The 12,309-nt window shown below is 36.3% G+C and overlaps 1 protein-coding gene across 1 annotated transcript in view; it reads left to right on the plus strand.

The window, feature by feature from the left end:
• HSD17B4 (hydroxysteroid (17-beta) dehydrogenase 4) overlaps positions 1–10,776 on the plus strand; it is a gene marked incomplete at its 3' end in the record, with an annotated part of 49,975 nt that extends 39,199 nt beyond the window's left edge. The window contains exons 18-22 of the mRNA XM_010185296.1: positions 2,161–2,230; positions 5,680–5,786; positions 6,086–6,172; positions 8,605–8,694; positions 10,638–10,776. Of these exons, the coding sequence (XP_010183598.1) occupies positions 2,161–2,230; positions 5,680–5,786; positions 6,086–6,172; positions 8,605–8,694; positions 10,638–10,776 (493 nt within the window). The remainder of the gene's footprint in view (positions 1–2,160; positions 2,231–5,679; positions 5,787–6,085; positions 6,173–8,604; positions 8,695–10,637) is intronic.
• Positions 10,777–12,309: the final 1,533 nt, after the last annotated feature.

Consider the following 12,309-nt stretch of genomic DNA (forward strand, 5'->3'; position numbering starts at 1 on the left):
AAAAAAAAAAAAAAAAAGGAACTAAAGGTCTGTTCCTCCCTGAAAGTCTCTTTCATAGTGTTGTACCTTTGATATTGGTGGGATTAAGACCTTCGCTCTTAGTGAAGAAGGTAGTGGTACATCAGAGCTGCTTGTCTCTACCTTTCACCAGTGAAAACAGATTTAACAGCTACTCAGGAAGAGTAGGGAGAAGTGAAGACATAACAAGTCAGAAAGCCAGCATGTGCATGTTCTTCTCTGAAGCCCTGCTGCTGTGGGTTTTTATTTGTACAAGAGCAAGTGTGGTGGCGCTCTTAGTTCACCATTTTTGTTCTGTGTGAGAAACGAGATAAGAGAGAACAGTAAGTGAAGGGAGCAGGTGGTCTCCATGGGTGGTAATTGTTAGCCTGTTTTCAGCTGTCTGTTCCCTCTCATCACTACACTACAGCTGTCTTAGTGGTGTAGTAGAGTGTAAATATTTACATTATCTCAGTTTGCTTTCCTATTGCGCCCTCAACCAGCACTGTGTTTCACCACATGCTCCTTGAGTGCCCCCTGTAGCATGGCCTCTGTGATGTAGGATCACTTGGCAGTCCATTTGGCTTGCTCTTTTGGTCTTAAATTGGCTTGTAGGTTACTACTGAAGGGTCCTGCCACTGGGGGATACCACCTTCAGGAGATAATGACTATTCTTCTTGCCAGGTAAGATATCTTAGCTATTTCTGCTTCTTGATGATGCAGTAGGATCAATGTCAAGTTATCTGTTCCTTCAGTGAACAGATTTGCCCTCTCTTTTGCCCCTTTTGGAAGGTCAAACTTGGACTCGCCTGAACTGTAGTCTTACATTTAGTATGAAATTTCCAGTCTTTACTATTTTCCTAAGAATTTATGGGATCAATTAGAAGATAATTATAGAAAAAACATAATAAGTATTTGTTTTGGGTAATAGTAGAATTACAGCCAGAAATTTCAGATCCAATGACACAACCTTACTTGGTAACTTCTTTGTTTTTAAAAGTAAAAACATTTCAGTAAGACTAAACAACAATGTAAACCAGCCACGGAGTAGTATTAGCTTAGTACGTGCCTTTCTAAGATTTGCATGCTTAAGCTATGGTGCATTTTAGGATTCTCTTCTTGCCATTTTTACTGCATGTATCCAACACTTTCACACAAAAGCAGTGACAGGCTCTTCTACATTTCACCATAACTGAGGCTCAAAATATTTGCTGTTTTTATGAAGGACTACTAGGACAAATAAGAGAGAATTAGAGCTTAGTCATATAGTCACTGGATTTCACTGGAATCTGATGACCAGGGAATAAGTTTTTAGTCCAGAAAATGCACAAATTGGGTTGTCACCCCTCTCATATTATGGGCTACTGGCCACTGCACACATACAGAAATTCAAGATTTGATAATGAAAATGCTAAGGCCACACAGAGACAGAAAACTGAAGTACGGTCGCCACATTCTTCATAATTTCTCAGGTTTATTCACATTCATGGTGTATACAATACACTTCTCTACTTTTTACTAGTGAAAAAGAATGTTTAAAATGAAGTCTTTGAGAAAGCTTGGTGTGTTACTCTGAGGTTTTGTATGTAGCTCCAAGAAAGAAGAGTATCACAATTAGTCAATCATGTTACTCATAAAAGGGCAGGATAAGGATATTTCTGATTTCTGTAAAATTAATCAAGTTTCAACAAGGTGTGATGTTGTCTGTGTGTGTGTGTGTGTGTGTGTGTGTGTGTGTGTGTGTTTAAAAAAAAAAGTAATTTTGTTTTAATTGTGGATGAATCTGTCATAGGATAAGACTCTTTAATTACGCTTCAAGCTAAAGAACCTATGGACAAATTCTAGAAAATGCATTAGTTCACTGTTGCCAAGTTTTAATGAAGCTGAATGTGTATGTCAACAGAGTAGGGTTGGTTTTTTTTTAAGGAGTTATATTGTTTTCTTATACCACATATGGTTCTTGGCACCTTTTACTGAATCTTTGACAATTTGCACAGTAACATTTCAGTTCTGTTTTGCCTACTTTGTTGTGGAGTATGTTATCTAAGGACCAGTAAAATAGATTGTGATAAGTTTTTTAATCTACCACAAGTTTTTGACTGACTTCTGCTCATTTCTGCCAAGCACAGCTTGCCTCCCATGTTACTTTCTCTGTTTCTGCAGGCTGCTTTGTATCGGCTGAGTGGGGATTGGAATCCTTTACATGTTGATCCAAGTTTTGCTGCTCTTGGAGGTGAGCTAAGGGATACCACTGTATTAATATTTGGATGAAGGATAGTACATGTATTTTTAATATTTTAATGTAGTCTGTACATCTTCAACAAGCTGGAAAAAAGTGCTTTTTTTATAGCTGTTCTTAGAGTCACCATTAGATGGCTTTGAAGTTCTGTGCTTTAAAGCATCGCTTCTTGTATCTATGAAGGCAGAATGATGCTTGGACACTACCAGCAATGAAAACCTGCCTCCAACCCTATTTTCCTTTCAGAGCTTATTTGTTGCCACTATCCCATCTTTACAATTGCTTTTTCATAAGCAGAAATAATCGACTATCAAAAGATTCAGAAGGAATTCCATAAATTCTTTGGTGGATAATTCTTTCCACCTATATAATTTCGAGTTTATGTTGGTCTCAGGGGAATCTTTTGAGCTTCTGTGTAGTCTTCTCAATTTCAGTAAATCTCAGGAGGGCAGGAGAGAGGGAGTTTGTTAGCACTTCTTTCCTATGAAATTATTTTAACTGCACTTATTGCTAGCGCAGTAGCTTGTTCATTTATAAAATGCTGCATGCCAAAGCAGCAGAACAGAGGCTAAATTAACTGATTCTTGCGGAGATGTAATTAGTAAAGGAGGGTCTCTTTTCTTATATTTCTGTTGTAAAGGTATTTTTCAGAGTTCTTTTCAGGCCCTGCTAGAATCACAAAATCATTAAGGTTTGAGAAGATCATCAACTATCAGCCTAACACCACCGTGCCCACTAAATCATGTCCTGAAATCATGTCTTAGTAGTATAGTGTGATTACTCCAGGCAGATAGTTAATTGATTTACTTAAATTTTACTTAAATTTTCCTGAATGAATGATTTCTTTTTAATATAGAGGCATCATTGCATGGTGTTCTTACCAAGATAAATGGAATAGAGCTATGCTTCCTTGATCAGATCATGTTTAACATACTTCCACAAATTATCTTTCATAAATACATACTAATTTTTTGGTTTACTCTGTTTTGTATAATCCTCTGTGCATTTGTGTTGATAAAAAATGATAATCAAATACCAGAGTCCATGAAGAAACTTCCCTGGTTTATTAAACCATTTTGTTTATTTGTTCAGCTGATGATTTTGGATAAATATTTAGATGGGATCACCCAGTTACTCTTGATGATGCAGGAGGAGAAAAATAAATGTTTATAATTGAAATCTCAGTGTTTAAAATAATGATAATCCTATAAAAACCTTGCAAAAGAAGAGGAGCAGAAATCTTCTACCTACTCACACAAAGACCACTGGCACTTAGACACAGTGAAAAATGAAATTAACACTGTAGATGAGGTGGTCTCTTCATTTGAATAGAAAACTGCCGCACTGGATTTTGGAACTGTGGCAGTCTGCTACTCAAATATTTATACTAGATGTAGGTTCAGGCAAAGAAGAAAATTACTGTAGGGATATTCTACAAATATGTTTTACTAGTTATACAAAAGCTTTTTTCTCTGGGCATATTCACACACCTTCTTCTCTAAAGAGAAGAACATTTCTGTAAATGTTCTCTTTGACTGGCTCTCAGCAGTGTGCTCTGGAAGCAAGCATTCAGTGTAATGTGCTCAGGTCATTCCAGGATTATTGTTAAGTCTTCTGGTGGGTAATGTTTCAGAGGAGATATACTACATGAAAACACCTGTTTCTGTTCTTGTGCCTTTATTCCTGTAGATTGCGAGTAATTCTTGGATATTAGAAAGTAAAAGCAACATATACTTTTTTACATTTTTCATTTACTTTTTCATTCTAGTTTAGATATAAAGTAAATTGATTGCTATATGGGTTTTTCTTTGAGTCTGCATTATTTTGTAAAGAAAACACTGGGGAGAATAGGACCATACAGATTTGTCTCTTTCAGAGTTCTAAAAATAGTAGTGGTTTTTGGTTCTTGCATGGTGAATTGAGCTAAAGCTTTTAAAGAGCTAAATGTCACTATAACTTTCTGTATTAGAGATACTGAATACCAGTATTGTTAAAATAATGCCAATAAGCTGTTTTAAAATTGACTGCACAGTATCTTTTTGCTTTCAGAAATACTGTATGCATAGTGTACAAAAATAGAGTGCTATTTAAATTGTGCATATTCAGATACTTTACAGGAAATAAATGACAGAATGGTCAGAGTGGAATACTTACAGGGAGAAAACAGACTCGTGTTCCTTTTAGCCTCTTCTGTCATGTCTCGTCTTGTAACCTAATGAGTTAGAATTTCTGTTTATTTATCCTTACTCCTGCTAGCCTTGTCTTCCCTTTGGGCTTTGGCTCAGAATTCCCATCCTTCCTAGAATTGAGTCCTAGTGGCTTTTTTGTCTGTCATGAAGGTTGTTTCTTCTTCTTCTATGTCTTCTGATACTCTGCAGGCTAGACTTTCTCCTGTCTCCTCTTTTTTGTTGGTCAGTTTGGTTTTGCTTTTGCTTTTGTTTTTTTCCTCCTAGCTATTGTCCCTTGGGACAACTCTTCATGCTGTGTAGATGCTGTGAGGAATTGTTTAGAGCTTAGGAAAAAGAGACTGGCATCTGAGAGTGGCAAGTGAGTTCCAGGCAAAGCAAGTGGTTTCGGAGCCAAAGCTGGACAGACCTGTCTCGATTCCCTGGCCTGTTGCAAATGTGATCAATTACTGTTCATATGCCCTGTCAGGTCAGAGCAACCTATTAAGGGATCAGAATGTACTCGGTGTAATCAGCATCTTTAAAACTTAACTGTTGCACTTTAGCAAATCTCAGGCCAGTTTTCAAAGGGTTATTTTGTCAGGCTTTGACAGGACTGTAAAAACATTCAGTGCTAATCTACAAAGATTATCTTCTGCCAAGGTTCAGCTCCTGCTCCAGAGCACTGAAGTGCAGGGGAAACCTGACCAGAGATGTCAGTATAAACAAAACAGTGTAACTTTTTTTTCCTCTTTTTTTGTTATGTATGTTCAAAATACCTGAAATCTTTTCAGAGTTTTTTCCACTTATAAATAAAGTAAATCCTGAAGTATGCACTATATTTGAAGACTTTTGGCAACCAAGAATAGGTGTTAAAAATGGGAAGCATCAAATAATGTTGGTATCACCGTTTTTTAATTACAGTACTCTTACCCTTGATATGCATTCTTCCATGTGTGCATCTGGTGTGCCTATACACATATACTGCAACAGCTAATCTCCTTATTTTTCATTTTGTCACCTCTAGAGACAGGGACTAATTCTCCTTCTGAGTCTTACGTAGCATAGGCAGTGTTTGAGTGCCAGTTCTCAGGAAGCAGTTTCCTTTCCCTCAAAGTAGAGGAAACAATAAATGGTAACCGATGCTTCTTCAGTGAGATAATTAGGTTAAAAAGAAAAAAAAGTAAGAACATTATTGGAAGAGAAAACTATGAATAAAATATAATAACATGCAAACTCCTAATATTACAAATGCTAAAATGTTACTTTTTGAAATAGGATTTAAGAAGCCTATACTTCATGGACTATGCTCCTTTGGGTTTGCCGCTAGACACATTTTGAAGCAGTTTGCAAATAATGATGTGAACAGATTCAAGGCGATCAAGGTCTGTGTCTTCATTGTTCACAGTTAATTTTCTTGATTTTTTTTATTATTTTTTTTTTTATTTAGGGTGGGAAAAGGTTTTTGCACTGTCTTCAGTGCCACAATTGCTTTTACTTACTGCTGCATGCATTTTAATGCCTCCTAGCTAGTATGTTTACTTTAAATATTTAGACTTTCTACATTGCTAGTTAACTGATTTTTCTCTTTGCTTTTTCTCATTTCAATAGACCCCATGCTTTTAAGCTTTTACTGTATGTATGGCGGATCTGTTCACGTGCCCACTTTTTTTTTTTCTTTTAGGTTCGTTTTGCAAAACCAGTCCTTCCAGGGCAAACCTTACAAACAGAAATGTGGAAGGAAGGAAATAGAATCCATTTTCAGACCAAGGTCAGAACACACTCACTGTTGTGGTCTTTAAAGGAAGATGTGTTGGTTAAAAGTATTGGAGTAAGAGAGGAAGTAAAAAAGTGGCTCATCAAGCACACTTGAAAAAGGTTTTGTAAAGACAGTGAGAGTGGAATGAAATATTCTTACTTATTTTATGGTGTCACTAAGATTGCAGTGAAAATACCGTTATACTCGTAAGACTTAATATACTCCTTATATTAATAATGTGAGATCTCATTTCATTGTATTGCATTTTCTGTGTTTCTTCCCTGTGGAAGAACAAAAAGCAGTCATTCTTAGGTCAGTAGTTTGTACTTGTTTTCTGCAGTTAATCATAACTTTGTGCATAAATCTTCTTTTAACATTTATCTTAAATCAACTCTGACAGTTTATGCAGGTAGACTTCTACAAATTTAGCTTAATTAAACTTAAGCTGCATGTACACAGAACAACTTACATAGTTTCATAGCAGTTGGACATAGTAACTACAATAAAATAGAGTTCACACTTTTATAAATTCAGGTTTTGCATTTTCTTTGGCATTGCTGTTAGCATTTTGTGTGAGCGTCCTGTAATCCTCTCATACACTTGGTTGGATACTTACTGGAAGCTTAATGTAAAATACTCCATGTAGAGGTGAAAATTCTCATAGCTTCAGTTGTAGTCTCCTATGACATTGTCACTTCCTTAAAATATTATTTGCTACTGCTATTTGTCAATATCTGTTGGCTTATGCAGATGCAATTTCATAACTGTGGCTGGCCAAAGTTTTACAGCCTCATATCTATAAACATGTAGTCAGCTGTTGATTAGTGAGTACAGCAGTAGGGATAGTTTGCAGCTGCAGGGAGGATTGGGCAGGCAAAATCAAATTAGGAAAGTCATCATAAGAACATAGCATTGCTGTTTCGGCAGCTTTGTGAAATAAATGTTGACTGGAGGAGGTAAATTTTGTTTGCAGACCTGTTCAGTGTTAGCAATTACAGAATTTCAGAAGTCTAACAATATTGCAGCTACTGTGTACAAATTCCCTGGTTACTAGTCATAAACAAGACAGTTTAGTGCCTCAAGCTTTAGAGATTACAGTACTGGAGATGGTGTATCTGTATTCAGAAGCTACTACCACCCAGTCCTGACAAAATTCCTGGACTTTGGGTATTTACTTTTGAGTGTTTGCATGTACAGTGCAAATTAGCGGAATTCATTATATGCTTCCAAGCCCCTTGGAATTTGTAAACAGAGTGGGATATTTTGTTGTGTTTAAAGGCTGGATTTGTTATTATGCTTCATTATTCATTGCTAATATGTAGACTTTTGGGGGATTTTGCTACAGTGCTTTGGTTTGGGGTTTTTTTTTGTTTTGTTTTTGTTTGTTTTTCCCCACAAGTGTGGAGTAACTTATTTTGGAGAGAAATTACCATATTTAACAGTGTTATAGAAAACCACCTCATTTCAACAGTTATGAATTGTGCAGCATTCTCTTTCTTATTGTATGTTCGGAATGGTTGGAAGTAAAGACATCTTTGTACTGGTAATAAACTCTGGTTAAATCAAACTAAAAGTAGACATGTAACTTCAATATGCTGGTTTAAATCCATTTTCAGCATTGTCTGAAGTGCAGTTGCAGTGGGTCACAACCTCTTAGGCCTGATTGGAATAACCATTATTATTTAGTCTTTCTGTATTAATTTCACCTGTGCAATAATCTAGGCTGTGACACTTGCTATTACTCTGCTTTGGCAATCTATTGTATAACCCTCTATGTGCATTGTCAGATAATCATTTTACTATCTTCTGTTTACTGCCATAAGTAAGCTTAGTTTGTCAGACCTCTTAAGTTGCCCAAATGAAACTCATTTTCTTCTATGACTTAACTATTTCAAAAAATAAAAACAGAAGGGTATTAATGTATTTTTTTGTCTTTATTCTTGTAATCTTTCTGGTTTTACAGTGCTTAAATGGTTTCTAGTGCAAGTTAGAGTGTAAAGCACCTGGAGATAGTAAAACTGCTTAGGTGAACTCTTGAGAACTTCATATCTACCTCAAGGAAAAAAAAATAAAATTAATTTCTCAGAACTATTTGTAAAGTAACATTAACAGTAATTTAAAACATTAGAGGTAAATTTTCAGATAAATAAGAGTTGTCTACCATTCTGTGAACAGAAAAACAGCAATATATTTTGGTATAATTTCTCAAGAAGCAAATAATCATTTTGTTTGAAAAGCTGTTTACAAAGCATAGTATACTAATTTTCCCTCAAGACTATAATGCATTTATGGAATGGGTTTTTTTCACTCTGCAACTTTGATTTATTTTTTTTCTCTTTTTTTCATCTCTGATTTGAAAATGTAAGGAAGATTCCTTGGTTTTCCTTCTGTTGTGTATTTTTCAAATACATTACCTCTTTAATGTATTTTATCCCCCACCACAGGTCAAGGAGACTGGAGAAATTGCTATTGCAGGAGGCTATGTGGATATAGTACAAACCTTGGATAAGACATCTGTTCAGGAGCCTCTGAAGGTAGGGGAAAACAATAGAAGTCTTAACTTGCAAAGTAGCATAGTTAGGCTTTATTTTTGTGAAAAACACAGGAAGAATACTTAGATCACTTACCAGTTGTATTTGCAGTACTTAGGTGAGTATACGAGTTCAGAGACTTGAACACACACATTGTTTAAGGTAAAGAGGTTCATGGATCCGTTTGAGGGGGAAAATACAGACATTTTAAGATACATGGGATGACTGATTAAGTTTGAAGTGGTTGATGCCAGTTGAACTGTTGGGATAAGCATTGTTCTGTATGTTACAAAACAAGTGAAGCATGCACTAGAGAGAGCCACTTGTTTTGAGCACTTGCATGACTTAAGATTGTCATTAGCTCTACAACTTGGGGGCGTACCTGTAAAACGAGCATTTTAGATTTTGTTTGTAGATGTTGAAGATCAGACTCAATGAAATTGTAAAAGTGTGTGACCTTTCTCAAGATTTCAGAGGGACAGGGAGAGAGTGGCAGGAAGGCATTAGAAGAACATAACAGTTGAAAAGGAGATAATGTATTTAGAGTAAAGAACAGTTTTGTCATTAAGTCATTTTGAAAGAAGGCTCTCATGGCTGTTTTTGGATTTGGTTATGCCTAACACATGGTACTCACTTTATACTGTGTATATATTTAAAAATCCTCTTCAGGCTTGCATTAAGGCTTGGGTACAGGACTTGCTGCAAAAGACAGAATTGTACATGCAATGCTGAGGGTGTCCTGGGTTCTTAAAGTGGTGTAAAAGGCATGGGTGCACAGTGTATTGCCTTAATAAATTGTATCTTTTCTTCCCCATTTATTCCTGCCTGCAAAGGGTGAAACTTTAACACATTGAAATTTGTGACTCACTGAGATAGTGATATTCATATAAAGCTCATGATGTATTCCTGGGACCTGTTTCTTTTTGGCTGGTTGTGTCTAGTCCTCTGACATTCTGAACTGTTGACAAATCTGCATTTGAAGTTCAAACATACAAGTATTAGAACTTTTCAGTGAAACGAGATTTTTTTTTTCCATGGGCAGAACATTTTTCTTTCTCTAAGCTTACTCTGAGAAATTAAGGTGCTTTGGCAGAAGTTTGCTGACAGAGGCAGGAATCCATCAGGGGAAACTAGCCTGTGTGAGTGGATGTTGGCAAATTTAGATGTCATTGAGAGGACTGTTACATAATGGAAAATGTTAGGCTTAACCAAAGAGGTGACAAGATAGCAGCATGAGAAGTATTGCATTCTGGTGTACAGTTACAGCAGAACAACTAAAGCTATGAAAGGTTTTTGCTCCAGTTCCAATTAGATGAAAAAAAATGTCACGGGAGCAGCTTCTTCAAGTGTAGAGTTTTATCCAGTACAAATATTTGTTTAAGACAGACAATGAAAGGCTAGTGAAATAATATGTGTTTGGAAAAGTTGAAAATATAAATGTAGCTAATCTGACTCTGAAATGGTAAACACATTGTGTCTACACTGGAATTCTGGCTGTTCACAGTGCAGTATGTTTTGAACATATTCCATATCAAGTTAAGGTAATGTAAAAACATTTTTTGTATTCTAAAAGCTAACATGCCATTCACCATGGAAAAAGTGGTAATGGTTCTTCTCTGAAGAGAATAAGGGGCAATTTAGAAGCCCTTAGAGCTCTAATTATAAAGTATATATTAAGTTGAAGTGATGAATGGCAAAACCTGCAAAAGCAAGATTTGAAATAATTCTCAAGGAAGAGTCTGTGAAGCATGTTCTGCTTGAATGTACTCTTTAACGCTGACAATTGCTAGAGGTGATTATTTGTGGTGAAAGAAATCTCAATTGCTTTTAATAATTCTGCAGTAGAGAATTTCCTGGACACAGTGCTTGAACTAATAGATAAATTTAGTACTTTTAAAATAGAGTTTCAATTTTAAATTCTTCATACTCGCTCTCTTTTTTTTAAGACTGCAGGGATGCAAAGTGACCTTGTGTTTGAAGAAATAAGTCGTCGTGTGAAGGAGATTGGAAATGAATTGGTAAAGAAAGTAAATGCTGTATTCCAATGGGACATCACTAAAGATGGAAAGACAGCAGTGCAGTGGAGTAAGTTGTAGCTTTTATACAATGTCCTGATGCATTTTTTTTAATGAAGTCAGATTTAATTATGCTCATTCCAGTTAAACTGATATCTTGAAAATAAGCCAAAGGTAGTAGATATTCACTGGAACCTAAAATCTGAATGCACAAGTGTCAAGGAGGTCAGATAAAGTTCCATAATGGCAGTTACTAACCTTTCTAGGAGCACACTTCTGTAATTTGTTTAGATGTAGACATAGGCAAACCATCCTCTTTTCAGTGCATTTCTATTTCTATTTTCCAGAATAGATTAAGACTGCACTTAGAAAAGCAGGCTGAATTAACCTACTAGGAGCTCTGGGTTACCGTAATTAGTCTGCTGGGTTGATGAAGAGAGCTTAAAGCTTGTAATAGCAATGAGTCAGAGGGAAAGTGTTTCTTGGTAAAGTGGATTATACAAGTATGTGAAATGGTCAGATGGGGTAAAACTACTTCTAAAAAAACCACTCCTCTTCTTAAATTACCTAGTGCTCAGTTTCTCAGGTTTGTGTAGACCAGTCTGATTTTATTAACTGGATATATTTCATTGCCTTTGGAATTATTCAAGTTTTTTGCTGAGGTGTCCTAAATGGTCTCTTAGCCAGGTTGAACTTGCAGGCCTTTGCTTTTTTTGTGGAGAAATGCAAGTCTTGGGGTCAAATCTGTCACTTAGACTGCTTCATTTTGATTGGTCTCAATGGTTGGATCCAGTCAACAGTTTTGAAGGAGATACAGATGAGGTAAGGCCAAGGGGAAAGAATGCTTGTAGGTCAAATCAGGTCTGCTTACTGCTTGATCACATAGACTGTGACTTCTTAACTGCTGTTAAGTCTTTGCAATGTCTGTTCTCAATAGAGGCTATTGTGTTTCAGAAACTGCTATTCTTTTTACAAAGTGGTTTAGAAACCTGTAATTTCACTTGCTCTTTTACTAATGCTAACCAGCAGAGATTCTGAGTAACAAGACTGCTCGGTTTCAGGAAAGATATACGTAGGTTGATCAAGGTGATTCTGTTCTACCTGTATTGCCTTTTAAGTAGTTTTTGAGGGACAAGTGGTGATTTTCTCTTGATTAGCAGTTAATCAGTATATGCCTGTGTAGATATTGCAAGCTGAGTACCTATACATAAAAATGAAAGGGGTGTAAATAATGCATAGTTGACTCAGAAGATCTATCTTAAAACTCATTATTGCTCTTAATGATTCCTACCATCTACAATGTTCTGCTTTTACACTCAGTAATTTTAACAATAGGCATGCTTAGAACCCGGATAGAAGGCTTATGAAGTCTTTCCTGTGTTCAAAGAATCACAGAATATTAGGAGTTGGAAGGGACCTCAAAAGATCATCCAGTCCAACCCCCCTGCCAGAGCAGGATCACCTAGACTAGGTCACACAGGAACGCATCCAGAGAAGGAGACTCCACAACCTCTCTGGGCAGCCTGTTCCAGTGCTCTGTCACCCTTACAGTAAAAAAAGGTTTTTTTCCTTATGTTCAGATTAAGCCTCCTATGCTCCAGCT

Source organism: Mesitornis unicolor, unplaced genomic scaffold, assembly GCF_000695765.1.
Source record: "Mesitornis unicolor isolate BGI_N332 unplaced genomic scaffold, ASM69576v1 scaffold40225, whole genome shotgun sequence".
In the NCBI taxonomy this organism is placed as follows: Eukaryota; Metazoa; Chordata; class Aves; order Mesitornithiformes; family Mesitornithidae; genus Mesitornis; species Mesitornis unicolor.